At 49.2% G+C, this 27,363-nt stretch overlaps 1 protein-coding gene across 8 annotated transcripts in view; it reads right to left on the minus strand.

The window, feature by feature from the left end:
• The window catches only part of EMID1 (EMI domain containing 1), a 69,316-nt gene extending 51,029 nt beyond the window's left edge, over positions 1–18,287 (minus strand). For 2 of the 8 annotated variants that reach the window (XR_014559081.1, XM_083717401.1), the window contains exons 1-3: positions 17,419–18,286; positions 4,139–4,252; positions 2,435–2,538 (exon numbers count right to left, since the gene is read on the minus strand). Coding sequence is in view for 6 of the 8 variants with exons in the window: in XM_083717401.1 (XP_083573527.1) it covers positions 2,435–2,538; positions 4,139–4,252; positions 17,419–17,549 (349 nt within the window). In the remaining 2 variants the exon portion in view is untranslated. Of the gene's footprint in view, positions 1–2,434; positions 2,539–4,138; positions 4,253–17,418 lie in introns of all 8 variants that reach the window. The other 6 variants (XM_083717397.1, XM_083717400.1, XM_083717399.1 and 3 more) reach the window with 4 other exon arrangements.
• Positions 18,288–27,363: the final 9,076 nt, after the last annotated feature.

Here is a 27,363-nt window from a genome sequence, read left to right on the forward strand (position 1 = left end):
GCTCGGTCCCTGCTCCTGCCAACCTAGCAGTTCGAAAGCACATCAAAGTGCAAGTTGATAAATAGGTACCACTCCGGCAGGAAGGTAAATGGCGTTTCCGTGTGCTGCTCTGGTTCGCCAGAAGCGGCTTAGTCATGCTGGCCACATGACGCAGAAGCTGTACGCCGGCTCCCTTGGCCAATAAAGCGAGATGAGCGCCGCAACCCCAGTCGGTCACGACTGGACCTAATGGTCAGGGGTTCCTTTACCTTTACCTATCTTGTAGCCTTATATATTCCATCTAGATAGCTGGGGTAGCTCAGTTGGTAGAGCATGAGACGAGAGACAGGGCACACAAAGAGAAAGGGCTGGGCAGGGAGGAGGAGAAAAGCAAGCTCAACTCAACCAGTAGAACATCGAGATTCTCAGTCTCAGCATTGTGGGTTCGAGTCCCATGTTGGGCAAAAGATTCCTGAATTGCAGAGGGTTGGAATAAATGACCCTTGTGGTCCCTTCCAATTCTACTGTCTCTCTGTGTTTTTATAAATAGAGTACTAAAGTTTCGCTTCTCAGCTTTCCCAGCAAACTCTCCCGGCTTTTCGCTTGGGAATTTTCCATTTCTTCTTTGCCCATGTGCAGCCCTCCAGAGTATGCGTAGGCAAACTAAGGCCCAGGGCCCGGATCCGGCCCAATCACCTTCTAAATCCAGCCCATGGAAAGTCCGGGAATCAGTGTGCTTTTACATGAGTAGAATGTATCCTTTTATTTAATCTCTAGGTTATTTGTGGGGAATAGGAATTCATTCATTTCTCCCCCCCCAAAAAAATATAGCCTGCCCCCCCCCACAAGGTCTGAGGGACAGTGGACCAGCCCCCTGCTGATAAAGTTTGCTGACCCCTGCTCCAGAGCATCTCAGCATCTGGGAGTCTTGGGTCCTTGCTCACATCCTTCCTTGCTTCAAAGACAAGGGGAGGGAAAGAAACAGGATGAATCGGTCAGCTCCCTTCTGGGTCATCCTGAGTCATTGCTTCCTTCAACCCAAACCAAGCGGACATTGAACTTCCCCCTGCCATTTGCGATTTGGGACCCAGACACAAGATCAACACGAGTCGTCAGCTAGAAACCACCTCAGGCAGAACCACCTCACCCAGCTCCTGTCCCATCACAGAAACATTAATTTAAAAATAATTAAGCGATTTATAAATGCCTTCAATAAGCAAACACTGTTAGAGGATTCTAAATTGTACTGCTCTGTGGTAAAAGGTAAAGGACCGTGAAGTCCAGTCAAAGGCGACTATGGGGTTGCGGCGCTCATCTCGCTTTCAGACCAAGGGAGCTGGCGTTTGTCCACAGACAGCTTTCTGGGTCATGTGGCCAGCAGGACTAAACAGCTTCTGGTGCAACGGAACACAGTGACGGAGGCCAGAGCGCACGGAAACACCATTTACCTTCCTGCCGTGGCAGCTTTCTGGGTCATGTGGTCAGCATGACTAAACTGCTTGTGGCGCAAGGGGACACCGCAACAGAAGCCAGAGCACACAGAAACACCGTTTACCTTCCCACTGCAGCGGTACCTATTTATCTACTTGCACTGGTCTACTTTCGAACTGCTAGGCTGGCAGGAGCTGGGACAGAGCAACGGGAGCTCACCCCGTCGCGAGGATTTGAACCACCAACCTTCTGATCAGCAAGCCCAAGAGGTTCACTGGTTTAGCGCCACCCATGTCCCACCTGCTCTGTGGTAGCAGCTCACAGCACCCTCAGCAAACCACAGTTCCCAGGACACTGTTACTCAGCCTTCTGGAAGGTTCGCAAGTTGCTGCAGGAGGACCATGAACAACATCAGGGGAGGTGTGTCTGCCTCTAGAACCAAGGCGAACTCGAATAGCAACCTTAATATTTTGGCTTTTGCCAGGAAGTTTGACATTGTTAATGTAATCTTACCATATTCATAGTATTGAAACGTTGTGGGTTTCTGTATGTTGCCGTACAGCACGGTCACATCGTATGTGCATTTAACTTGCGCGCTTTCAAGGCTGAAAATGCGCAAGCAAGGCAGAGGGCAAGTGGAGTCGCAAGCTTCTTGGGACGACTTCTTGCAAACCACTTTGAGGTTTCTTCCCTTTACAATCACGTGGCATATAAATTTTGCGAGATAAATAAGTTGCATCTCAGGGGGCTGCACCAGACAGCGGTGCATAGCTTTGCCCCCCACATCCTTCAATTTCCCCACTGTTTCAGACCGGAAGACCCTTGGGGGACCTGTTTATTTGTTTACGTACCTGTACAAAGCAGCAAGAATCACATAACGGTCATATCAATGCCAACAACCATAGCTGTGATTCTTGAATTGCAATAAGTTGGATGATCCTCGAGGTCCCTTTCAGCTCTACAATTCTATTATTCTATGAACCGGGCCTTATCTCTGCGCCCACCCCAACCGGCTGCCTCATACCTGCCTCGCAATTGGAACCCGTGTGTCCCGGACAGCATTTCCACTCCAGAGCTGTGACCGTCTTGTAGGCCTGCTTGTACGTTGGCCTGACAATCGTTCTATAGCTGAGGAGAGACAAAAAACAAAATGGCTTCTTCAGGCAACAGGAGCTACAAGTGCAGAGAGCCTGGGGCTTCTGTGGGGGCCCAACTCCTATAATAAAGTGTGGGGCTGTGGAGGGAAGAGTAGAGTGGGTGGTTGGAGGGCCAAGGGCCAAGGAGACCAGGGTTCAAATCCCCTTGCAGCCATGATACACTCAATAGGTAAGCCTTGAGCCAGTCACTGCCCATCAGCCTAACCGAGCCGGCAGGGTTGATATGAGGAGAAAATGCAGGGAGGTAAGATTTTCTAGGCCACCTTGAGACCCTTGGGGGGAAAGGAGGTATTCAGTTTTATTGTTTTATTCTTTTTGTAAACTGCTTAGAGGTTTGCTTTTACAATCAAGCTGTACAGTGGTACCTTGGATCTCAAACGCCTTGGTCCTCAAACACCTTGGTTCCCAAACACCAAAAATCCCAAAGTAAGTGTTCCGGTTTGCGAACATTTTTCGGAAGCCAAACGTCCGATGCGGCTGCCGGCTATTGTTTCTGGGGCTCCTGCACCAATCAGAAGCTGCGCCTTGGTTTTCAAACATTTCGGAAGTCAAATGGACTTCCGGAATGGATTAAGTTTGGCGCTTTCGTTTTTGCTATTTATTATGCGCTTTTGTTTTTGAGGCTTTTTTGGTTAATTTGTTTTTGTGTCTGTATGGAACCCAGTTCTGCTACTAATTCTGACTGATTGTGTGACTGCGGAAATGGATAAAAGCCCCCCATCCAAACAATGACTATCATCAGTGCAGGTAAGAAAAAAATGTTAATTTTAATTTTTATCATCTACAATACTGTCTTATTTATTTTATAGTACAGTAAATTGATTATTGCTTTCGTTTTATGGATCAATGGTCTTGTTAGATAGTAAAATTCATCTTAAGTTGCTGTTTTAGGGGTTGTTTTTAAAAGTCTGGAATGGATTAATCTGTTTTGCAGTGTGGTGTAGTGGTTAAGAGCAATAGACTCGTAATCTGGGGAACCGGGTTCGCGTCTCCGCTCCCCCACATGCAGCTGCTGGGTGACCTTGGGCTAGTCACACTTCTCTGAAGTATCTCGGCCCCACTCAGCTCACAGATTGTTGTGGGGGAAGAAGGGAAAGGAGATTGTTAGCTGTTTTGAGACTTCTTCGGGTAGTGATAAAGCGGGATATCAAATCCAAACTCTTCTTCTTCTACTTCCTGTGCGAAAGTGCGCCTTGGTTTTGGAACGCTTCGGTTTTGGAACAGACTTATGGAACGGATTAAGTTTGAGAACCAAGGTACCACTGTATGCACATTTTATGAAATAAAAAGAATAAATGTAAGGATAAATAAATAAATGGCATTGGCAACAGAGGCCTTAAAGCCAGGAAACCACCAGCCAGTGGGGCTCAACGGACCCACCGCACCTCCTTGTTTGGCCTGCGGGGCCATTTTGGCCAAGCCCCACCCACCAGCTGCAGATAGGACACTGGGTGACTGGCAGGTGTCAAGCCCCACCGACCCGTCAAACATGACCCACTCATTTGGAAATAGAGGCAGGCAGAGCTCGGAAAGGATGTGGGAGGCTGGTCAAATGCTTTTGGCTTCCTCACCTGCCCCCCGTGCAAGTCGTGGGCCACCAGCAGCTCTGGAACACTCTCTGGAGGTAGGTGCCATTTTGGATATGACAGGAAACCGTTCGGGTGACAGTGTAAGAACACCAATTCCTGAAAGGAGGCAAGAGACACAGGATGAATCACCAGGTGCTGAGGAACAGAAGCGGAGGCAGAATATCCATTTGCCCTCGTGTTATGTGCCTGGTCTGGAAGCTTCCAGAAGCTCCAGCTGCAGCAGAATGTGGTGGCCAGAGTGCTGGTGGGGGCATCTGACTGACAACATGCCGCACCACCATTAGAGCCCACTTACAGCCAAGCCAGGTTCAAGGTCCTTGTATTAATTGACAAAGCCCTGAACAACATAGGTCCGAGGTACCCCAGGGATCTCTTGAGCCCTTCTATCCCAGCTCCATCGCCATCTATCATGGATGCCTTAGCTGAGATTCCTGTATTGCAGGGGGTTGGACTAGATGACACTTGGGGGTCCCTTGTAGCTCAACAATTCTCTCTGTCATATATATACATACATATATTTATATATGTGTGTGTGTGTGTCCGTGTGTGTATATGTTTTACAATTTTTACTCATTTTTACATCTTTAAGATATCAATGACTTCCCTTCTTCTCTTCCACGGTTTATTTTACATATCCTAAATCCCTGCATACAGAAACTATACCATTCAGTATTCCATTATTGCATCCATCATAACTTATTCAAACTATTGAACTTATCTTAATGCTGCCAGCGTTTTCAGCCGTACACAGTTATTCCCCATACATTCAATGAACGTTCTCCAATCTTCTCTAAACGTATGTTCTTCTTGTTCTCTTATTCTATATGTTAAGTCTGCAAGCTGCGCATATTCTGTCAACTTAAGCTGCCAATCTTCTGTAGTCGGACTTCGCTCGTTTTCCTTTTGGGGGCTAACAAAACACAGGCTGCAGTAGTGGCACACATAAATAAACTTTTTTGAAACCTGGGAATTTCAGTCTGAATTATCCCCAACAGAAAGGACTCTGGTTTCTTTGGGACAACTTGATGATTCTATGAGATTATCTACAGGCGCATCATTGATCGTTCCTCGCCATTACCATCCTTGCCTTCTGACGAGGACGCCACTGGGTGGAAGGTGCAAAACACTTGCGCAAACAAGCAGCACTGCATCCACCCCTGAGCCCAGGATGCCGGGCTACACGGGATGTTGACCTGACCCAGCTGCTAGGCCAGGGGTTGGCAACGTGTGGCCCATGGGCCGGATCCAGCCCACAAAGACCATTTTACCGGCCCATGAGCCACCCCCAAACTGAGCCACCCACTAAACAGGCACAGTGCAGCACGGGGACTCACTGAGAGGCACCAGAAATCACATCTACGGACACGCAGATACCGAAAATCACTTCTGCGCATGCCCAGATGCCAAAAATCGCTTCTGCGCAGGAATGATTTTCGGCGTCTGGGCATGCACAGACGTGATTTCTGGCATTGCGCTGCACTGGTCCGGCCCACGGACGATCTCCGCAGGAGTGATCCGGCCATGACTGGTAAGCCTTGCTGACCCTTGCACTAGGCTCTTATGTTTTTGGCTGTTCAGATGACCTCAAAGGTCCCTTACAAGTCAATCATTTCATCTTCCCCCTACTCTTTTGGTTTCCCCACCCTAACGAAAGAAAATTCAAGGCAAGAGCTAGAATCTCAATGAGGGGCAGGGGTGCCAACCTGAATAAAATATTGGGAAGGGGGCAGGTAAGTCCTGCCCTGTATAACTGATCACATGATGAGGCGCACTCACACCATTTGAATGGCAATGCCCGGCCCCCTCAATTTGGGGGGAGGGGCGAAGGGAGCTCGTCCCCTAGGAGTTGGCACCTATGGTAAGGAGGCCAGCACCCTCCCACCGAGCCCCTAATGACTACAACACCGAAGCAACAACATGCAGTTAAAACCAGTGTGCGAAGCCTTCGTGAACCCAGGAATATTCCCAGCCCAGACTTTCCCCAGTTTGTGATTGACACCTTACTCGGTCCAAGAAACTAAAACACTGCGAGTTGCCAGATGAACACCCCGCTGGCACTGAACTGAACTGCCTCTCCACATTCTGAGCAAGGAAGAGGGTGTGTGTGTGTGTGTGTGTGTGTGTGTGCGCGCGCGCCCATAATATAGGGGAGGAGAGAGCGAGAACTTGAAAAGGCTGGAAAAGGGCCCTGGAGAGGCGATTAAGCATTCCAGAGAGCAAACAGGAAGGGGAATTCCCTCCAGCCCCAGAAACCTGGTGCCAAGTCTTGCTCTTGAGAGGTCTGTAATTTTCCGTGCCAGAGTCATAAATCCCTGACTGGCAGGATGGAGAAAGGAAATACTCACTCGCCTTGTGGGGGGTTCACAGGACCTTGCATTGCTACTCTCTCCATCCGTCTGGCGCGCATATATGAGACACGTTAAGTCTCTGAATTCCAGGCAGCGGCAAGCTTTTCCAGGAGAACCGGCAAAAGAGTCAGGTAATGCGAGAAACCCAAGGTTGCCAAAACACATGGAATCTGCAGGTCACCTTTCAAGCCCTGATCTAATCTAAATGGAGACCTTTCAGCAGGTCAAGAGCTGGGGGCGGCCAAGCAGGCTCAGAACAGCAAGGGCCTGATGTCAGCGATGTGTCGAGGCATCACTCCAAGGGGTTCCAATTTATCAAAGGCTTAAGAACACAAGAAGAGCCTGCTGGATTAGGCCAATGGCCTGTCTAGTCCAGCATCCTGCTCTCACAGGGACCAACCAGATGCTCCAGCAGGGAATCTGTAAGCAGGACCTGCATGCAAGAAGCATTGTGGTTTCCAGCAACTGGCCTTCAGAAACACCACTGCCTCCAATCGTGCCGGCAGATCTTGGCTAGTAGCCTTCCCCTCCCTAAGCTGCCCCAGTTCGGTGGTACATGTCCCAGTGAATCCCAGTTTGCCCTTCCAGGGAGAGGGGATGCCTTTTTTAAAAATCTTAAAAGTGTGAGTTTATAGACCTGCTGCATTCTTCAGGATTCAGCACCACCACCGAGGTTTCTGGAAATTAAGGGTGCCACTCTGTTTTAGTAAAGGTAAAGGGACCCCTGACCATTAGGTCCAGTCGTGGCCAACTTTGGGGTTGCGGTGCTCATCTGGCTTTATTGGCTGAGGAAGCCGGCGTACAGCTTCTGGGTCATGTGGCCAGAATGACTAAGCCGCTTCTGGCGAACCAGAGCAGCGCACGGAAACGCCGTTTACCTTCCCACCAGAGTGGTACCTATTTATCTACTTGCACTTTGAGGTGCTTTTGAACTGCTAGGTTGGCAGGAGCAGCAGCAATGGGAGCTCACCCCGTCGCAGGGATTTGAACCACCGACCTTCTGATCGGCAAGTCCTAGGCTCTGTGGTTTAACCCACAGCGCCACTCGTGTCCTGCCATTCTATCGACGCATGAAGGTAGATCAGAAGCGGAACGGGGCAGGGACACTTAGATGCTCTCTGCCAACACGCTCAGGAGCCGGGTACGGAACCCCCATGCAAAATGATTGCTGCCCGCATGGAGACCCTTACCTGGGAATAAGCCACACGGTGACAAAGTGCAATTTGCACATGAGTAAGTTTGCAAGGATTGCACTGCCATGTCTCGGATGGAGGCAACAGACATCACAGGCCTGTGGAGCAAGTGTGTAAATAAGGCATGGGGATCCTGTGGCATGCTCAACTGATGTTATTGGACTCCAACTCTCATCATCCCAAGATGTTGGACTAGAGGGTGTTGGGAATCTAACAATATAAGGAGGACCACAGATTTCGCCATTTCTTGTGGGCTAGAGACCTGCTTCCTTATCATTACTTTAGCAGCAAATTCAGAACTGCAAGGTCCCTTCATGGGAGACACAGCCACTCCCCCTTCTTTGATTATACAGTGGTACCTCAGGTTACAGACGTTTCAGGTTACAGACTCCGCTAACCCAGAAATAGTACCTTGGTTTAAGAACTTTGCTTCAGGATGAGAACAGAAATTGTGCTCTGGCGGCGCGGCAGCAGCAGGAGGCCCCATTAGCTAAAGTGGTGCTTCAGGTTAAGAACAGTTTCAGGTTAAGAACGGACCTCCAGAACGAAGTAAGTTCTTAACCCGAGGTACCACTGTACAACCATTTTACAATTATTCGATAATAACAACAACATTGCAACAGTCAATGCAGATCTCCATGCGTTGCCTTTCAGCTAGATCAACTATTTCCTGTGCACGTAGATGGACAAATGATTTGGAGTGCTCCAATGTCACCTTAAAAGTGACCCAGGTGGTGCTTTCTGCAAAGTTCCATTGTACGCAGAATTTGCATGCCATTCTCTTGAGACAGAAGCCCCTGGTTTGTTTTTCAGGGTTCCTAAACACCTCCTTGGTGTTCTTCCCACGCCTCTCCTCCAGAAGGACCCTAGGAGCCCACCCTCATTGGCTGGCTCACTTCCTTTCACTCTGATTGGCTCCCATCAGCACAAAGGGGAAGGAGATGACTTCTTAGTGGCTAGAAAACACCCTTTTGTGCTGATTGGGTGGTTCTAAGATGCTGGAGGCAAGATCTCTGCTGGGACGCTGCAGCTGCAGAAATAGTAAGGGGTCTTTGACTCCCCCCCCCATAAGCCTGGACCACTTCACCAGTGTTCCTCTTGCAGTAAATCGGTGGGAGCTGGCAGAAGGCAGTTTCACATGGGAGCACACTACCCAAAAGGGGCTGAGGGTCAAATGGCAAATCACATCAAATGCATCATCTGTAAGGCTTTTAAAGAGATTGTAAAATAGAAACACTACTGACAAAATTAGGACTTTGGAGCCCAGTTAATATTTGCTTCCCACACCACAGCCTTGAGAAAAATTGCCCCTCCTGGGACCAATAGCAGCTCGGGTGGGGGGGATTTTTGGTGAGAACACAGTGGGTGGAAAGAGTTAAAGCCCCCTCTGTGCCCCATTCCTGAACTTGAACTTTTTAGGCTTATAGAAAAGGCAAGAAGGAGGTGACACGACAGAAATGTATAAAATTACGGAGAAAGTGGATTAAGAAAAAAATTGCTCCTTTTTGAATAAAACTAGAATTCGTGGAAGTCCAACAAAGCTGAATGCTGGGAAAGACAGGACAGAAAAAAAGAAAGGACTCCTTCACAAAGTGCATTGTTAATCTGTGGAACTCACTCCCACAGGAGGCAGTGGCAGCCACCAACTTGAACGGCTTCAAAAAGTGGGTTAGACAAATTCCCGGAAGATAAGGTATTTTGTTTCCCTCTGACCTTTCCCTAGTCAACGTGGTCAACGGTGACGATGAAGTTGTAGCCCGATGCCATAGCAATAGCCATACACTGCCATTTCAGTGGGTCTACCCTGAGTAGGGCTAACATTGGATGCAGCAACCCTCTATTGCTTTCGCTGCAATCCCTCTGGAAAAGCTTTCCCTGAGTTGTTGAGCTTTCTGAAATTCACCACTTAAAACAACAACCCACAGGTTTGTTGCAAATGTTGGCTTGATACTTTGCTGACTCACCATAAGCCAAATTTATAAGGGTCTGTCTCTTCCCCTACACACCAATTCAGCCCCAAATCGTGCATTCCTCCACCTTTTACACAACCCCAGAGCCTCAAGCCAGTATCCCAGCAGAAGCTTCATTGTGTTGCAGCCTCATGGATGGAGCAAGATCAAAGGAACCTCAAGCAACTTCTGTCATTCCACACAGCATGAGAGGCAAGGATTCGGCTGCCGAGCAACCACTGCTCCTCACAGTCCTTCAACCAGAAGAGACCACCTACAGACAGGGCTCCATTCATTCCCAAAAGGAGGGGAGCCAGTCTCAGGCCTGCCTACATCACTGAAATGCACGCTGCACTCTGCATATAGAGAAAGCATGGCAAAAGACAGGTCCCTTCGAAATCTAGGATTGCATGACAGCTGAAAGGAGGGGAGACCTTCATGATCAAGGTGTCTCCCCTGCCAAGTAAGGAAGGAATAACCTTGGGAAGTGAAAGGACAAGAAAGAGGGATTTACCGTATATCTGGATGCTAGGACAGAGATGAGAAGAAAAACAGGAAAGCAGGAAGACACAATGAGAGGTAAAAGAGGTGCTGTGGGATTGGTGGAAGTCAATGTTTGTTTTTCTTTTTAGTGTTTATATTATTAACCTGTAAGATAAGGTTTTGTTTTTTGAATGTCGGTTTTTGTGTTTTGTGTGGTGACAGCAGCCACGAAATTAAAAGACACCTGCTCCTTGGGAGAAAAGCAATGACAAACCTAGACAGCATCTTAAAAAGCAGAGACATCACCTTGCCAACAAAGGTCCGTATAGTTAAAGCTATGGTTTTCCCAGTAGTGATGTATGGAAGTGAGAGCTGGACCATAAAGAAGGCTGATCGCCGAAGAATTGATGCTTTTGAATTATGGTGCTGGAGGAGACTCTTGAGATCCCATGGACTGCAAGAAGATCAAACCTCTCCATTCTGAAGGAAATCAGCCCTTTAGTACTCCCTGGAAGGACAGATCCTGAAGCTGAGGCTCCAATACTTTGGCCACCTCATGAGAAGAGAAGACTCCCTGGAAAAGACCCTGATGTTGGGAAAGATGGAGGGCCCAAGGAGAAGGGGACGACAGAGGACGAGATGGTTGGACAGTGTTCTCGAAGCTACCAGCATGAGTCTGACCAAACTGCAGGAGGCAGTGGAAGACAGGAGTGCCCGGCGTACTCTGGTCCATTGGGTCATGAAGAGTCGGACATGACTAAACGACTAAACAACAACAAAATTTTTCGATATTTTTCATGTTGTTGTCGTTGTGTGGAAAATACTAATAAAATTTATATTTAAAAAAAAAAAAGGAAGGAGAGGAGAGGAGACCTGATGGAGCAAGCCTGCCACAAGCAGAACTAATGGAGTGAGGCTGCCAGACTCTGACCCCTGTGTGCCTTCTCAGTCTGCTGTCCAAGGGCTCAATGAGGACAGGAAACTTACTAAGTCGCTCTGATACTTTTTTGGGGGGGGGAGTCTCACAGGGGTCAAGGTGCTTACTGCTAAAGGCCGACACAGCCCCATCTCTTGAGCACACACTTGCCCAGGGACTGGTTCCAGTCTGGGGTTGATGAAGGGGGACAGACAACGACAACTCCCCTACTTCTGACATTCCTGTCACATTCCTCCTCAGCATCACACCAGCCCCACGGCCACCACCTACCTCCTGGAACAAGGCCATGCGACACCCTCGCCACTGCCCGCCCCCAGAGCCCATCACAAAAGCCTCTTTATGCCTTGCCTTCCCCCTGTCAATCAGGCCTCTTCTGGTCCTGATGCTGCAGGCTTGCGGGTGGGTGGGTGGCTGGCCAACAACCGCTCACCCCAGAGCAGCTGGAAGGGGTTGTCCTTCGCACTCGTGGAATGTGAACACTCAGCATCAGATCCCAGCCCGCCAAGAGGGACGGGCGCCAGTGGCCAAGTGGAGTTAATGAGTAGATCTCCCTGATCTTCTGTTCCCTCCCTCCCCCCCAAAAAAAAAAATTGGGCCCACCGCAAGAAGCGCTCTGCGGCTGTCTCGATTCCACTCTCCAGCTGCAAGACCTCCCTAGACACAGTTCCCATGACGCCTGGGAGGCAGGCTGCCTGGTCTAGGGAGGAACGTCATCTGGCCAGCATTGCCGCTGGCTGAAAGGGATGCTCTCCCTTAAGGCAGGGCTGGGAGAAAGAATGTAAAGACCCAAGAAGGACCCTGCTGGGTCAGGCCAATGACCCATCTAGGCCAGCATCCTGGTCTCACAGTGGCCAACCAGATGCCTGTGGGAAACCTGAAAGCGGGATTCGAACACAAGAGTCCTCTCCCCCTTCTGCGGTTTCCAGCAACTCGTACTCAGAAGCATTGCTGCCTCCGACTGTGGAAGCAAAGGACAGCCATTGCGGCTGGCAGGAGTGCTAGAAACTCAGATATGTAAGCTAGGCACCAAATGGCTCCTTAAGCCAGGATTGCAGTCGCCAAAACGGAATGCCTAGTTGCCATTTTTGGCCCAGACAGATACAAGTCGTATTTTTCAACAACAATTTTATTATTTATACCCCGCCCATCTGGCTGGGTTTCCCCAGCTGCTCTGGGTGGCCTACAAAATATATAAAACATAATAAAGCATTAAACATTAAAGACTTCTCAATACAGGGTTGCCTTCAGATACCATCTAAAAGTTGTATACAGTCATACCTCAGGTTACAGCCACTTCAGGTTGTGTTTTTTTGGGTTATGGACCGCCGAAACCCAGAAGTAACGGAATGGGTTACTTCTGGGTTTCGGCGGTCTCCCATGCGCAGAAGTGCTAAATCGTGCTTTGGGCATGCACAGAAGCACCGAATAACAACCCGCACGTGCGCAGACACGGGTTGCGAACACTGCGGGTTGCGAACGTGCATCCCACACAGATCACGTTCGCAACCAGAGCATCCACTGTAGTTGTTTATCTCCTTGACATCTGAAGGGTGTTCCACAGGGAGGGCGCCACTACCGAGAAGGCCCTCTGCCTGGTTCTCTGTAACTTTGCTTCTTGCAGTGAGGGAACCGCCAGAAGGACCTTGGATCTGGACCTCAGTATCTAGGCTGAATGATGGGGGTAGAGACACTCGTTTAGGTATACTGGACTTTAAAAATTTAGCACCATTTAGGACTTTAAAAGTCAGCACCAACACTTTGAATTGTGCTCGGAAATGTACTGAGAGCCAATGAATATCCTTTAGGATCAGTGTTACATGGTCCCAGCGGCCACTGCCAGTCACCAGTCTAGCTGCCGCATTCTGGATTAGTTGTAGTTTCTGGGTCACCTTCAAAGGTAGCCCTATGTAGAGCATTGCAGTAGTTCAAGTGGCAGATAACCAGATCATGCACCACTCTGGTGAGACAGTATGCGGGCAGGAAGGGTATCAGCGAGTGTACCAGGTGGAGCTGGTAGACGGCTGCCCTGGACACAAAACTGACCTGCGCCTCCATGGCCAGCTGTGAGTCCAAAACACGACTTTTTGGCTCCCGAAATGCATTCTGATTGTGCAGATAAAATATCATGGGTAGAATTCTACAGGATGTGTTGCTAGTATGTGGAAACAGTCAAGATCCAAGGATTCCCTGGCATGCACCTGCAGATGGTGGAGGCGTCAGGTGCCATCCTGGAGCCCAGGCATCTTCACTTGGTCGCAAGTGGCCAGTAGCCAGGTGCAAAATGTGCCTGGCACCTGGGTAATTTCAAACACTGGCTAGTAGCCACCAGAGCAGACAACTTTTGTTCCTAGGATTCGGGGCAGGGGGGAGAGATGACTATTAAAGTGCCTTAAATGTATAGCATGGATATGACCTAAAAGCACATGCATGATGCAGCCTGTGCCATTTTATTTAATTGAAGTGTTTTTATGTCATTCATTTACAGAGGAAAAAAATGCAACCAAATAAAGTCACACCGTAAAAGAATGTAATGCTCAGTAAAAAATCTAACTCATCAGGAAAACAACCAAGACATTCAGGGGAACGGCTGTAGCTCAGTGGCAGAGGATTTGCTTTGCAGAAGGTCCCAAGTTCAATCCCCAGCATCTCCACATAACGCTAGGAGAGAAGCCTCTCTGAAATCTAGCCTGTCTGAGCTAGACAGACCAATGGTCTGATTCAAATCATGTCAGAGTACAGTGGTACCTCAGGTTAAGTACTTCATTTGTTCCGGAGGTCTGTTCTTAACCTGAAACTGATCTTAACCTGAAGCACCACTTTAGCTAATGGGGCCTCCTGCTGCCACCGCGCCGCCAGAGCATGATTTCTGTTCTCATCCTGAAGCAAAGTTCTTAACCTGAAGCACTATTTCTGGGTTAGCAGAGTGTGTAACCTGAAGCGGATGTAACCCGAGGTACCACTGTATAACTTAGCAAGGATACACACAACCCATTTATCTGGCCCTGTCAAAGGCGACTATGGAGTGCGGCACTCATCTCACCTTCAGGCTGAGGGAGCCGGTGTTTGTCCACAAGACAGCTTTCCGGGTCATGTGGTCAGCATGACTAAACCACTTCTGGTGCAAGGGGACACCGTGATGGAAACCAGAGCGCACGGAAACACCTTTTACCTTCCCGCCACAGCGGTACCTATTTATCTACTTGCACTGGTGTGCTTTCGAACTGCTAGGTAGGCAGGAGCTGGGACAGAGCAACAGGAGCTCACCCTTTTCGTGGGGATTTGAACTGTCGACCTTCTGATTGGCAAGCCCAAGAGGCTCAGTGGTTTAGATCACAGGGTCCTTTACCTTTACCTAGTAGGGTTTCCACTCTCCCCCTCCATTTGATTGCAGCGTTTACTGAAGGCCAGAGCGGAACCCCCTTGAAACGCAGCAAGCAGAAATCAACATATATGGCTGCAATCAGCTTGGCGGTTCAGAAAATTCCGTAGCCCGACTCCTGCATTGCCATCACAGGCAAGTGATGGTCCAGAGTGAGCCAGGATGCTCCACCCCCAACATTATCAGGGCAATGCCTATAATTAGCTGTGGTCATTCAAAGAGTAGGAAATGCTTCCTTTCCTGCCTCCACATTCTTTTCCCCCTCTCAACCTGGTGCAGCAGACTTAGTAGCAGGAGCCCAGAGCCTTTTATCAGCCTGGGGGCTGCATGCTGGGAATTGAGAGTGGGCAGAGCAACAGGTATAAATGTCTCCCTTTGTACACCAGGTTGGTTTCTAGTGCTACAGACTCTCTGTCCTCCATCCATCTGTCCAAGCAAGCAAGCAAACAAGAATCATCATCAGGCTTCAAGGACACAGCCCAGCCAGGCAAAAACACTGGAGGAAGGTGAAAGGCAAGGCTAGGGAGATTCCCAGGGGCCAGATAAAGGGGAACAGAGGGCCACATTTGGTCCCTGGGCCTGAGGTCCCCAATTTCAGTGTTAGAGGCTGCCCAGGCGAGGAACGCCAGCGTGGTATAGTGGCTAGAATGTTGGACTAAGACCCGGGAGACCAGGGTTCAATCCCCCGCTCAGCTTAGAAATTCACTGAGTGACCTAGGCCAGTCACTGTCTCTCAGCCTAACCTACCTCACAGGGTTGTTGTGGGGAATAAACGAGGAGGGGGAGAACCATGTATGCTGTCTCAAGCTCCTTGGTGGGATATAAATGTGACAGATAAATAAACAAAGAGCAAATGACACCTGCATTTGGACATGGGCCACCCTTCCTTAACTCGCCTTGTTGTTCTCTGTCCATTGATGCAGGTGTCCTTTGCTTTATTTATTGCTAGCCAATGTTGCCAGCAAAATCTTTGGAAGGGCCCTTTCACCAAGACTTGCTACCCTAAAATACGTGTCACAAATAAGGATGGCAGAGAAATTTGATCCGGTTCGTGTTTTGATGCAAGCCTACATAGCTTGTACAGTGGTACCTCAGGTTACATACGCTTCAGGTTACAGACTCCGCTAACCCAGAAATAGTGCTTCAGGTTAAGAACTTTGCTTCAGGATGAGAACAGAAATCGTGCTCCGGCGGCACGGCAGCAGCAGGAGGCCCCATTAGCTAAAGTGGTGCTTCAGGTTAAGAACAAACCTCCGGGACGAATTAAGTACTTAACCCGAGGTACCACTGTACTTCCCAAGCCAACGTGGGAACCAAAACTACAGCTACCCTTTGCCATTTATACCTAAATTCAGTAGCTAGATTAGTCATTACCCTGCAAGACCCCCAATATAGATTAGGAGTGCTCTAAAACTATATTCAAAGTGGGGGTGGGGAGGTCCTATAATTTCACCATTCCTTAGTTTCCTTCACTGTAAGTATAAAAGGTATGATAACTTTTATATGGTTATTAAAACATGCCTTCAGAACTAGCCCTAACTTCAGAGCTGACAAAGCACAATTAACTTATGGAATTCACTGCCACCAGATCCATTCATGGCCAGCAGCCCAGGTGGTTTTCAAAAGCTGGTGCAAATTCACATAGTCTGAACACATCCATTACTCTCTCCATCCTGGCTGGTTGGTATATCATAGAATTGCAGAGTTGGAAGGGGCTACGAGGGTCATTTAGTCCAACCCCCTTGCAATGCAGGAATCCTTTGCGTGACGTGGGGCTTGAACCCACAACCCGGAGATTAAGATTCTCCTACTCTGCTGATGGAGTTGAGCTTGCTTTTCTCCTCCTCCCTGCCCAGCCCTTTCTCTGAGTGTCCCCTGTTCTTTCTCATTCCATTTTTATTTCTTATGCTATTTGTTTCCTCTATTCGCTGCCCTTCATCCATCAGGGTGGCAACAACGGCTAAGACAATAAATATCAGCGAGGGGAGGTTGCAGTTCAATGGCAAAGCGGCCACTTTGCATGCAGGTCCCACATTCATTCGCCAGCTCCCTCTGCAGATGTGGCAAGGAAAATATTCCCTGCCTGAAACCCTGGAGCTGCTGCCTGTCAGTGTGACCATCACTGATCTACAAGGGCCAATGACCCACCTCGGTATTGAGGCAGCTTCTTGTATGTCTTGTTCATTAGCCACTCTGGAAACCTTTCTGAGGAAATAACATGACTGTGTGGCATAGTGGCTAGAGCATCAGACAAGGACCTGGGAGAGACCAGTGTTCCAATACCCACTTGGAGAGGAAGCTCACTGGGTCTCCTTGGACCAGTCACTGCCTCTCAGCCTAACCAAGCTCACAGGGCTGTTGTGGAGGGTTACATAAAGCTGCAAAGGGGCATGCATACCGCCATAGGTGCCAACTCCTTGGGACCCCGAGCACCCACGAAATTCCCCACGAAAGGGCCATGTACCCACAAATTTTGGTGCCAGGGCCATGCACATTGCATGACGCCCACAGCCCCAGGCACCCACAGTCACAGGGCCAAGCTGGCACTCCTGCACACCACTCAGTGGCGTAGCGTGGGTTGTCAGCACCCGGGGCAAGGCAAGTAATTTGCACCCCCTAACCCGTGGATTTGCGCCCCCTAACCCGTGGATTTGCTCCCCCTAACCCTGACCCCCAGATGTTGCGCCCGGTGCGGCCGGCTCCCCCTGCACCCCCCACGCTACGCCACTGACACCACTTTGAGCTCCTTGGAGGAAAAGTTGAACCTATGAATGCCATAAATACAATGGAGCTCCCCTGTGTAGGAGCAGTCTATCTGCAAAGAGATAAAGCAACAGGGCTTGCGAGCTTCCCAGAGGCATCTGTCTTGCTAGGAAAGAAGGATGAATTAGCTGGGCCTCGCCCAAGGAGCTCTGGGCATTAAAAAGCACAATCCGCATTAAACCCCCCGGAGTAACCACACGCCCGCCTTACCTCCGATTGGTGTACTGGAGCCCCGCGCGGTTCCAGGTGCAGCTGACCGGTGCCGGGAGCAAGCAGCAAAGCCAAAGCGCAGCTCGGAGGCAGCCCGGCCAGCGCCGCCGCCTTCTCCCGGCCGTCTCCATAAAGAGCCGCGGGGCAGCTGGAGAGCCGGCCAGTCCCCCTCCAGGCAACCGTGTTTCTGATGGCGGGGAGAAGGGGTGGAAAACCTCCCGAGCGAGCCGTGCGCCCTCCCCGACGCGCAAAAGGTTCCCCGGCTTAAGGAGCCCTCATTGAGACGCCCAGCCAAGGCAACCGCGGGAGAGGAAAAGTCCTCCGCTTGGCAAAGGAGAGAGAGAGAGAGAAAGAGAAAGAGAGAGAGAGAGAGAGTATGGGTGGCTCCGTGCCAAGCACAGCCGGAATAAATCCAGGGGTTTCAGCCAAAACAGAGCGAGGAGGGGAAAGAGCTCAGCTGCGCGCTGCTGCTGCTTACAAGCTGCAAACCCCAAATAAATAGAAGAAGAAATGAGATCTATCTTTTAAAAAAGAGAAAAGAAAAGCACGGGAGGAGAAAATGGCATTCAACTCCCTTTCTCTTCGCATCCAGCTAGGCTGCAGGAGGGCGCTGATCAGCTGCTGCGCGCGCGTGCAAAAGCGTGCAGGCTGCGCCGGATGGATCAAAAGAGCGCAAAAGTAGAAAAGGGCCTCCTCTTTCCTCCTCCCCCCACTTGCTGGAGGGCCCCGGCCGTGGGGAAGGGTAGCCTTCCAGGGGCTGGATTTCCAGCAGAGCGGGGGGGGGGGGGAGAGAGAGAGAACTTTGTCTAGCCTGAAACTCTTAACCCTTCCCACTTTTGGTTCAAGGTGCCTCCGTCTTATTTGCAAAACATTTTATTTGCAAAACATCTTATTTGCAAAATATGTTGCATATCCAATGCAACATGTATCTATACATTTCACCTGCAGATCCCTCCCCTTGTCTCAAGCCCCCCCCCCCCACCTTCGACTAGAAGGAAACCAGAGAGAGAGAGAGAGAGAGAGAGAGAGAGAGAAGCTTTTGCAAAGGGTCCCCTCCCTCCTCATTTGCCCCCTCCCCCTGCTCAGTCTTTCATGTTCAAACCCTGGAAAAGTTCCCCTATTCACTCCTGGCCTTGTTAAGCAGAAAAAGAAAGGACTTAGGGGGTGGGGTGGATGTGTTGAGATCACACACACACACAAGACCGGCTTTTTTTCAGGAAGCCAGCGTCTCTCCTCTCTCCCCCACCTCCTGTTGCCAAGGAGTTGCACCTCAAAGGAGGCCTTTACAAAGCGGGTGGGGGGGGGGCAGATTCGGCATGTCATGAAGGGCAATTGTGTGGCACCCCAAATCTGCCCCCTTTGTGTGGGAAACACAGCGAGCTGCTCCAAGAGGGTAGGGTACCTGCATGCAGAAGCTGCAAAAAGAGCCGGCAGTGTGTGACCCTTGTTTAACCTGTTACGTATATATTTTCACCTCTGTGGGAGAAATACAGCTCAAAGGAGGACATCTCAAGGGGGGAGAACAACCAGGGGGAAAGAGAAGGGTTGAATTGCCCCACCATCATTATTTCTCCACTTAACTTCAGTAAAACTTACCCAGGAAAAAAAATCCCATTCACCAGTTTTCCCCAATTTGGTTCACTCCATAGGTTTTGAAGTACAATTCCCATCATTCCCAGCTGACAAACCAGCTGGGAGCTGCAAAACCTGGGAGGCACTACTGAGTGTGTGCTGCAACATCTTTCTCTTCTCTCTCTCCCACAGCACATCATCTTCAGGGCAGGATGCTGTTCGTCAGTCCCCTAACCTGCCGCCTGGAGCATGTGCTACCTCAGAGGTCAGCAAACTTTTTCAGCAGGGGGCCAGTCCACTGTCCCTCAGACCTTGTGGGGGGCCGGACTATATTTTTTTTGGGGGGTGAATGAATTCCTATGCCCCACAAATAACCCAGAGGTGCATTTTAAATAAAAGGACACATTCTACTCATGTAAAAACACGCTGATTCCCAGACCGGCTGGATTTAGGTGGCGATTGGGCCATATCTGGCCCCCGGGCCTTAGTTTGCCAACCTGTGTGCTACCTCTTGCCCTCTCCTCATTCTAGGCCTGCAGTGCCCCCCACCCTCAGATCATGCAATGCAGCTGCTTTGTGGCACTGTGTGCGTGCTAAAGTGACTTAGGGGCAGCTTCTGTCAGTACAGGGTGGAAGGAACATCATCCCAGCTTTGGGGGGGGGGGGGAACAGTTTATGGAGATGCACCAAAGGGTCGAGGTTGGTACTAGGAGCAATTGAGGTCCCATCTTGCATGGAGATAAGCTTGTGCGTTCTTCTATGGGAGCAGTGCATGAAGAGCAGGGTGATTTTGCCTGGGAAAGGCCTCTTGCTGAGCAGCCAAGACCCCCACTTTGTTCTGCTTCCCTTGCTCTCTTCATTCCCTCCCACCAGGAACAAGAACATCTTTATCTTCGGGGGAAAGGAGCTCGCCAGCGCCAAAGTCACTGGGGGCTGTTGAGATGACTCTCATTCATCACTCTACCTTGTAACAGCTCCAAGAGCCTTGTTGTCTCTAAGATCTATGTGTGTCTACTCCCATCTACCTACATGTGATATATGGGCATGTGTATTTATAGATACGTAAATACACACATAGGGATGCGGGTGGCGCTGTGGGTTAAACCACAGAGCCTAGGACTTGCTGATCAGAAGGTCGGCGGTTCGAATCCCCTCGACGGGGTGAGCTTCTATTGCTTGGTCCCTGCTCCTGCCAACCTAGCAGTTCAAAAGCACATCAAAGTGCAAGTAGATAAATAGGCACCGCTCCGGCAGGAAGGTAAATGGCGTTTCCATGCGCTGCTCTGGTTCGCCAGAAGCGGCTTAGTCATGCTGGCCACATGACCCAGAAGCTGTATGCCAGCTCCCTCGGCCAGTAAAGCAAGATGAGTGCCGCAACCCCAGAGTCAGTCACGACTGGACCTAGTGGTTAGGGGTCCCTTTACCTTTACCTATATACACACACATAACATATATGCACTTTATTACTGTTTTCCTAATTCAGCAACCTCAACCAAATACATGCCCAGAAGGACAGTGGTGTATATCTATTGCACATGGATTCAGACTCCAAAAGAAAGGGTAGCATGTCATAAAGCAGAGGAAAACACCCATCAACGGCAGCTAGACTGGTGACTGGGAGCGGCCGCCGAGACCATATAACACTGGTCTTGAAAGACCTACATTGGCTCACAGCACGTTTCCAAGCACAATTCAAAGTGTTGGTGCTGACCTTTAAAGCCCTAAATGGCCTCGGTCCAGTATATCTGAAGGAGCGTCTCCTCCCCCATCGTTCTGCCCGGACACTGAGGTCCAGCTCCGAGGGCCTTCTGGCGGTTCCCTCACTGTGAGAGGCCAAGTTACAGGGAACCAGGCAGAGGGCCTTCTCGGTAGTGGCACCCGCCCTGTGGAACACCCTCCCATCAGATGTCAAAGATAAAAACATCTACCTGACATTCAGAAGACATCTGAAGGCAGCCCTGTTCAGGGAAGTTTTTAATATGTGACATTTTAGTGTATCTTTCATCTTTGTTGGAAGCCGCCCAGAGTGACTGGGGAAACCCAGCCAGATGGGCGGGGTACAAATAATAAATTATTATTATTATTATTATTATTATTATTATTATTATTATTTAACAGTGCAGCATGAGTCCACAGATGCAGAAAAGGACCTTATTGACCTCAATGTTTACAGTCCCCCCACGTGTCTCCAAGGGGTTGCCATATTTCAAAAAGTAAAAAACAGGACACCCTGAGAGTTGCTGAACTTTTTTAGGAAAACCTGAAAGTTGTTGAGCTGCTTTTTTTTTTTTTTTTACAAAAACGCCAAAAAACAAACAAAGCACCACATTTCCTCCAGGCCCTGCTTCATTTAATGAATTTCTATCATGTCACCTTTTACAGCAGAACCTCAGTTTTTGAACAAAATCCGTTCTGGAAAAGCACTCAACTTCTGAAACGTTCAAAAACCAAAAACTGAAAGCAGAAGCCTCAATTCAATAGGGAAACTCAAAACAGAAGCCGCGTCGGACGTTCGGGTTCCGAAAACGTTAAAAAACCAGAACATTTACTTCCAGGTTGCCGGTGTTCAGGAGTCGAAACGTTCAGAAACAGAGCCGTTTGAGAACCGAGGTTTGACTGTACTCAATATTTAAAAATAAAATAAAATACTTACCTCCCCACACTTGTGATTCCCAAGTGAAAAGGTCGACTGGTCCAAGGTTACTCAGTGAGCTTTAAGGCTGAGTAGAGATTTGATCCACGGACTCACATTCCAATGGTTTCACACTCTAGTCCAATGCTCTAACTATTGCACCATGGTGATACCCCAGGGTAAGAGACTGAAGCCTGTTAAGGAGCCAAAGCACATCTTCATAATAAACATTACTGGAAATCTCTAGATAACTTTTGTCCATAGATGACGGATGTAGTGCAATACAACTAATATGTAACTCTGGCCATAATGTTGATTTTGGTGTCTGGTTGAAAAAGGTTCTCCAGCAGCATGAGACTGGTACAGAAACTATCCAGCTGCACATAACAGTGGTAGCAAAGGAAATTCACCTTCTGAAGGTCATCCATCATTTCCAGCACTCTTCCTATGATCACCTCAACCTGTGCCCCAGCTCTAATCTGAATTAAGAGCACTAGAGTGTGTACTCATTTAAGGAGAGACAGTGCCCCCCAGTGGTTAATACAGGAAGCCAACTCAGCCAAAGCTGGCCAGGGATGGCCATTCCCCAAAGCACTACAGTACTCACTCAATGTTCCCTAAAAGCAGGGTTGCCACATTCTTTCCCATGTGTATTAATAAATGCTACATACCCTCCTAGAAACTGTGCAATTATTGCTTGCAGGAAACAATGTCAGGCATGGGGGGGCAGGTTGGGGGGGGGCTTGTGGGGAAGCTGGGGCATATAAGGCCCACTGGCTGGAGGTTCCCTTTCCCTGCTTCAAGAGGAACTCCATGCCCTCAAAACCTTTGAGAACTGATGACTTCTGGTGTCATGGAGTGGCTTGGATGCAAAGGAGTGGTGGGGGCACCAGCTTGGGAACTCTCCCCCAAGAGAAGAAGGTTGAGAGCCAGGGGCTGGTGGTAGGAGGACAATGAGTGGTCAGAGGGAGAATAAGGAGCAGAGTGGGGGGAAGAGGTGTCGGAAGCTGAAGAGGCAACAGGGTTTAGTGAGCAGGAAGAGTCTGTGGCAGAGAGCAGTCCAGAATCAGAGGCTGGAGAGGAGGGGGACCCAGGAGACAGAGATGAGGCAGGCTGCTGAAGAAGCCAGGGAGACTCCCCGTCCTGCTGCGACCAGCTTCCCTCTTCCCTGGTCTCCCAGAACCAGAAGAGGTATGAAGAGGGCGGAACAAAGACAGACAAAGCAAGGAAGTCTCAGATTGCTTGGGGACGACCCAGGGAAGGAGGAAATTTAGAGAGCTATGGGAAGGCAGGGACCTTCAGTCCTTGCAACTGCCTCACTGTGGCAAAATCTACTGGGAAGAGTTGCTGTGCTCACTAGGCCTGGGCTGCTTTGTTTCTTTGAATCAAGAGTTAAGTTCATTGACACCTTGTGAGTTATTGCTGGCCTGCTCCTGACTCCCGCCTTGGAAAGTAGCTGGAAATCACAACTAGGGAGATTGCTGTTGCACTTGGTTCCTACTTGTGACTTCCTGTAGGAATCTAGTTGGCCGCAGTGAGGATGTTGGACTGAATGGGCCTTTGACCCATTTGAAGCAGGGCTTTTCTTACATTATCGAGGAGCATTCCTAGTTCATATATAGCTTCAGTGATCAGCAGCAGGAACAAAGTTTTCATGCTCATAAGACTCAAACTCAGAGTCACCAGAGAGCATCGTTTGGTAGGAGGTTTTGTTGTTGTTGTTGTTCAGTCGTTTAGTCATATCCGACTCTTCGTGACCCCCTGGACCAGAGCATCCCAGGCACTCCTGTCTTCCACTGTCTCCCCCAGCTTGGTCAAACTCATGTTCGTAGCTTTGAGAACACTGTCCAACCATCTCGTCCTCTGTCGTCCCCTTCTCCTTGTGCCCTCCATCTTTCCCAGCATCAGGGTCTTTTCCAGGGAGTCTTCTCTTCTCATGAGGTGGCCAAAGTACAGGAGCCTCAGCTTCACGATCTGTCCTTCCAGTGAGCACTCAGAGCTGATTTCCTTTAGAATGGCTAGGTTTGATCTTCTTGCAGTCCATGGGACTCTCAAGAGTCTCCTCCAGCACCATAATTCAAAAGCATCAATTCTTTGGCGATCAGCCTTCTTTATGGTCCAGCTCTCACTTTCATACATCACTACTGGGAAAACCATAGCTTTTTTTCTTTTTGTAGTAGGTTTAGGATAGACAAATGTGAGTCAAAACTCAACAGATGAAGTTTGCCACAGCTGAACCTGTTGAATGTTGGCTTGATTAGCATCTAAAAGGAGGAAACTGGAATATGTAGGAGCCCAGCCAAAATAAAAGGTGACCACTTTCTGATAAATGTAGAGCTAGCATTGGCTTGGCTGTTCAAAGACAGGAATACTATAGGCAAAGTATATGAAAAGCTCAACCGGTGGGAGTTTTTTAGCCTGCTTTGCAGCTATAAAAAAACTCCTGGCAGGCACCCAGGCAGAAATTGTGTGTGAAATTGTGTGTGAGAGACCGATAAGTACATGGGGAGGGGATGGAGGCTGGGGAACCCCTGTGGAAGAAGGCCCCCCGACGTGTCTTAGATTGTTTATGTATATAATTTAGCTCAATTAAACTAATTATGGCATGCTCATTTCCTTCAGTTTTTCAGCCAGTTGCCAAATTCTGGTCCCCAGATCTGGCTACCTCTGATTGCAGTGCACAATCCCTCATTGTGGAAAGAGCTCCGATGTTCCAGGGATGGTGCCAGAGGGCTCGCAACGCAGATGAACACCTGTGTTGTCTGTAAACATCGTCTGGCAGCGTCGGGAGGAGGATAGGCTCAAAGACAAGTGAAGGGAGCATCTCACGCCCCACATCCATCGGAGATGCATTTCAGTCAATGAGTACTTCAGTTATTCCCCCACCCTTTTGTAATGGTTGCTTGGAGAGGGGAAGGTTCATAGCTCAGGGGTAGAACAGCTGCTTTGTATGCATAAGGTCCCAGGTCCAGCCTCCAGTGGCGTCTCCAAATAGGGCCAGGAGAGACTCCCTGTCTGAAACCCTGGAAAGCTGCTGCCAGTTTGTGCAGACAGCACTGAACTAGATGGGCCAGTGGTCTGATTCAATAGGAGGCAGCTTTCCTCTTTAATTCAGCTCTATTTTTTTAGACTAGCATCTTAATTTATTTTTAGATGAAGGGCAGTAGCTCAGTGGTATAGCACCTGCTTGGTATGCATAAGATCCCAGGTTTAATCCCCAGTATCTCAAAGTAGGGCTAGGAGAGACTCTCTGCCTGAAGCCCTGGAGAGCTGCTGCCAGTTAGTGTTGGCAGTACTGAGCTAGATGGATCATTGATTAGACTCGGTATAAGGCAAGTGTTCCTGTATTCCTAAGAGGAAGATATTTCTCTTGGGGAAAGGTTGTAACTTAGGTTCCATCTGCACGATAGTTTTAAAGCAGTTTCATACCACATCAAACAGTCACGGCCTCCTCCTAAGAATCCTGGGAACAGTAGCTTCTCCTCCTTTTTTTTTTCAATTTTATTAAAGTAAATCAAACAAATCAATGCAACAAAAACATCTGCTTTCTCTACACCATGCACTAAACTGGCAACCCTTTGGATGTTTTGAGCTACAACTCCCAGAACCCACCCCCCACCAGCCCAAAAACTATAGCCCAAAACATCTGGAGTGTTGAGCTTGGCAAAGGCTGTCTTAGAATACAACCTCTGCAACCATCTTTTGTGATTGCACAGATCAGCAAGCACTCCTTATCTTCTGCAGAACACAATGTGAACAATAGCCTTCTAGGGCTGGGCCCTGCCTCACATTACGGTTGCAGTCCATACACACTGGATTGGCCTGTATTTTTCCGCTATCCTTGTGTATGGGCCTGGTTCTGCCAAATTTATAGGGCGTGGGTAATTCTCTTTTGCTTCAATATTAAAAAGGCCTGGCCATTTCATGCCCTGTGGAATGTATTTTATATTTTCCTTTCCTTTCCACCCCAGTTGCGAAGCAAATTCTCACATACCCTGCTGAGGGAGGTATTTGGGAGAGCTGAGCTCCGCAAACAGGGCAAGGTGCAGAGAGGAGTCAGTTCCTTTCATCTTATTTTCTTTTCCTTGAGTCTCCTGCAAATCGGCGCAAGAAGGAAGGGAAAGCAGATGGTGTTTATTACGGCGGACCAAGTGCAAGGAAAGAAAAGTGGAGAGACGGGGGGAAAGAGCATAGCCCGTCCTATTGTGCTCTAAATTAGTTGCAGGCCGATGGCTGGGCTGTGACAAATTCCATATGCTGTCGGGGCGTATTGTTGTGGGAGAAAGGGTGACAATTTATCGCCAGCCAAGAGGGACAAAGGACTTTTCAGAGTCGAATGCCACTTTCATGGGATTATGTGTGTGTTGTGTGTACGTGCGTGTATTATTCATGTGTGTTTGCATGTACGTAAGAGATATTTGTGAGCTGAGTGGTTTTGGAGTGGTTTTCACAAAGGCCCATAATGGCCAACAGACTTCCATGAGAAACAGCTTCCCCACCATTATAGAGCTCCCCAGTCCGGTCATGTTTTGCCTCAGGAGAGGGCGATGTGAATCCCCTGCTAGGTTTAAGTAGGGTGGACCTGAAGCGCCTCAGGTCAGCCTCATTGAGTGGCCCTGGATTGTAGGCCAAAATGGGGCAGCCATGTTTGTTGTCCGCACATCTTCCTGAAGTGCATCGTTAAACTGGAATTCCAAACCTTCCAAGTGTCCAGGGACAGTCCTGGATTTACAGAAGTCACCCCAGTTTCTGATTTGATCTCAGGCTGGGGGGCGAGGAAAGGATAGCGGGATCTAAGATCCAGTGTGGTGTAGTGGTTAAGAGCGGTGGACTCGTAATCTGGAGAACCGGGTTCGCGTCTCCGCTCCTCCACATGCAGCTGCTGGGTGACCTTGGGCCAGTCACACTTCTTTGAAGTCTCTCAGCCCCACTCACCTCACAGAGTGTTTGTTGTGGGGGAGGAAGGGAAAGGAGAATGTTAGCCGCTTTGAGACTCCTTCGGGTAGTGATAAAGTGGGATATCAAATCCAAACTCCTCCTCCTCCTCCTCCTCTTCTTCTTCTTCTTCTTCTTCTTCTTCTTCTTCTTCTTCTTCAAAATTTGCTATAGGGACGTATGGATCTGAACTTCCAATGCCATGCTGAAACGCTGTACCCTAGGAAATGCCCCTTGGGAATTTGGGACTTTGCATGAAAAAGTGTGGAGCAGCGGTGGCTTCAAGGTTTTCATGACAATCCCGGCATTTTCAGGGCAGTTGGAGGATATGATATGGATGTCAGAAGGTAGAAAGCTTGGAAGCCACTGTGTTAGGCTCGGTGCCTCCCCCTCCCTGATGGGGCTGCTGATTGTAGGGACCATTTTGTGCTCCTGTTTTTGTTTTGTTTTTCTCTCTTTCAGATGCAGCAGCCCTTCTGTATTCTGCCACTTCCCGCACAGCAGCCATTTTGTGACTGGCGCCCACGCCACCCTCTCAAAATCCATAATGTGTCCAGTGGCCCAAGCTTGAACCTGGACCGAGGCCTTCATAAAATGTATCTTCAAAGGTTTTCCATCTTTTATCATGTCACGAGTTCTGGTCCAAAAATACAGCTGAGGTGGTAGCCTTGGGCCCCTCAAATATATGACAGGCTTCCTTCCTGTATTATCTGAGCTCTTTCCCAAGGATAGAACTCAGTTTTTAAGCCCAAAAGCTGTATGCCGGCTCCCTCGGCCAGTAAAGCGAGATGAACGCCGCAACCCCA

The sequence above is a fragment of the Podarcis gaigeae genome (assembly GCF_964106915.1).
Source record: "Podarcis gaigeae genome assembly, chromosome: 16".
In the NCBI taxonomy this organism is placed as follows: domain Eukaryota; kingdom Metazoa; phylum Chordata; class Lepidosauria; order Squamata; family Lacertidae; genus Podarcis; species Podarcis gaigeae.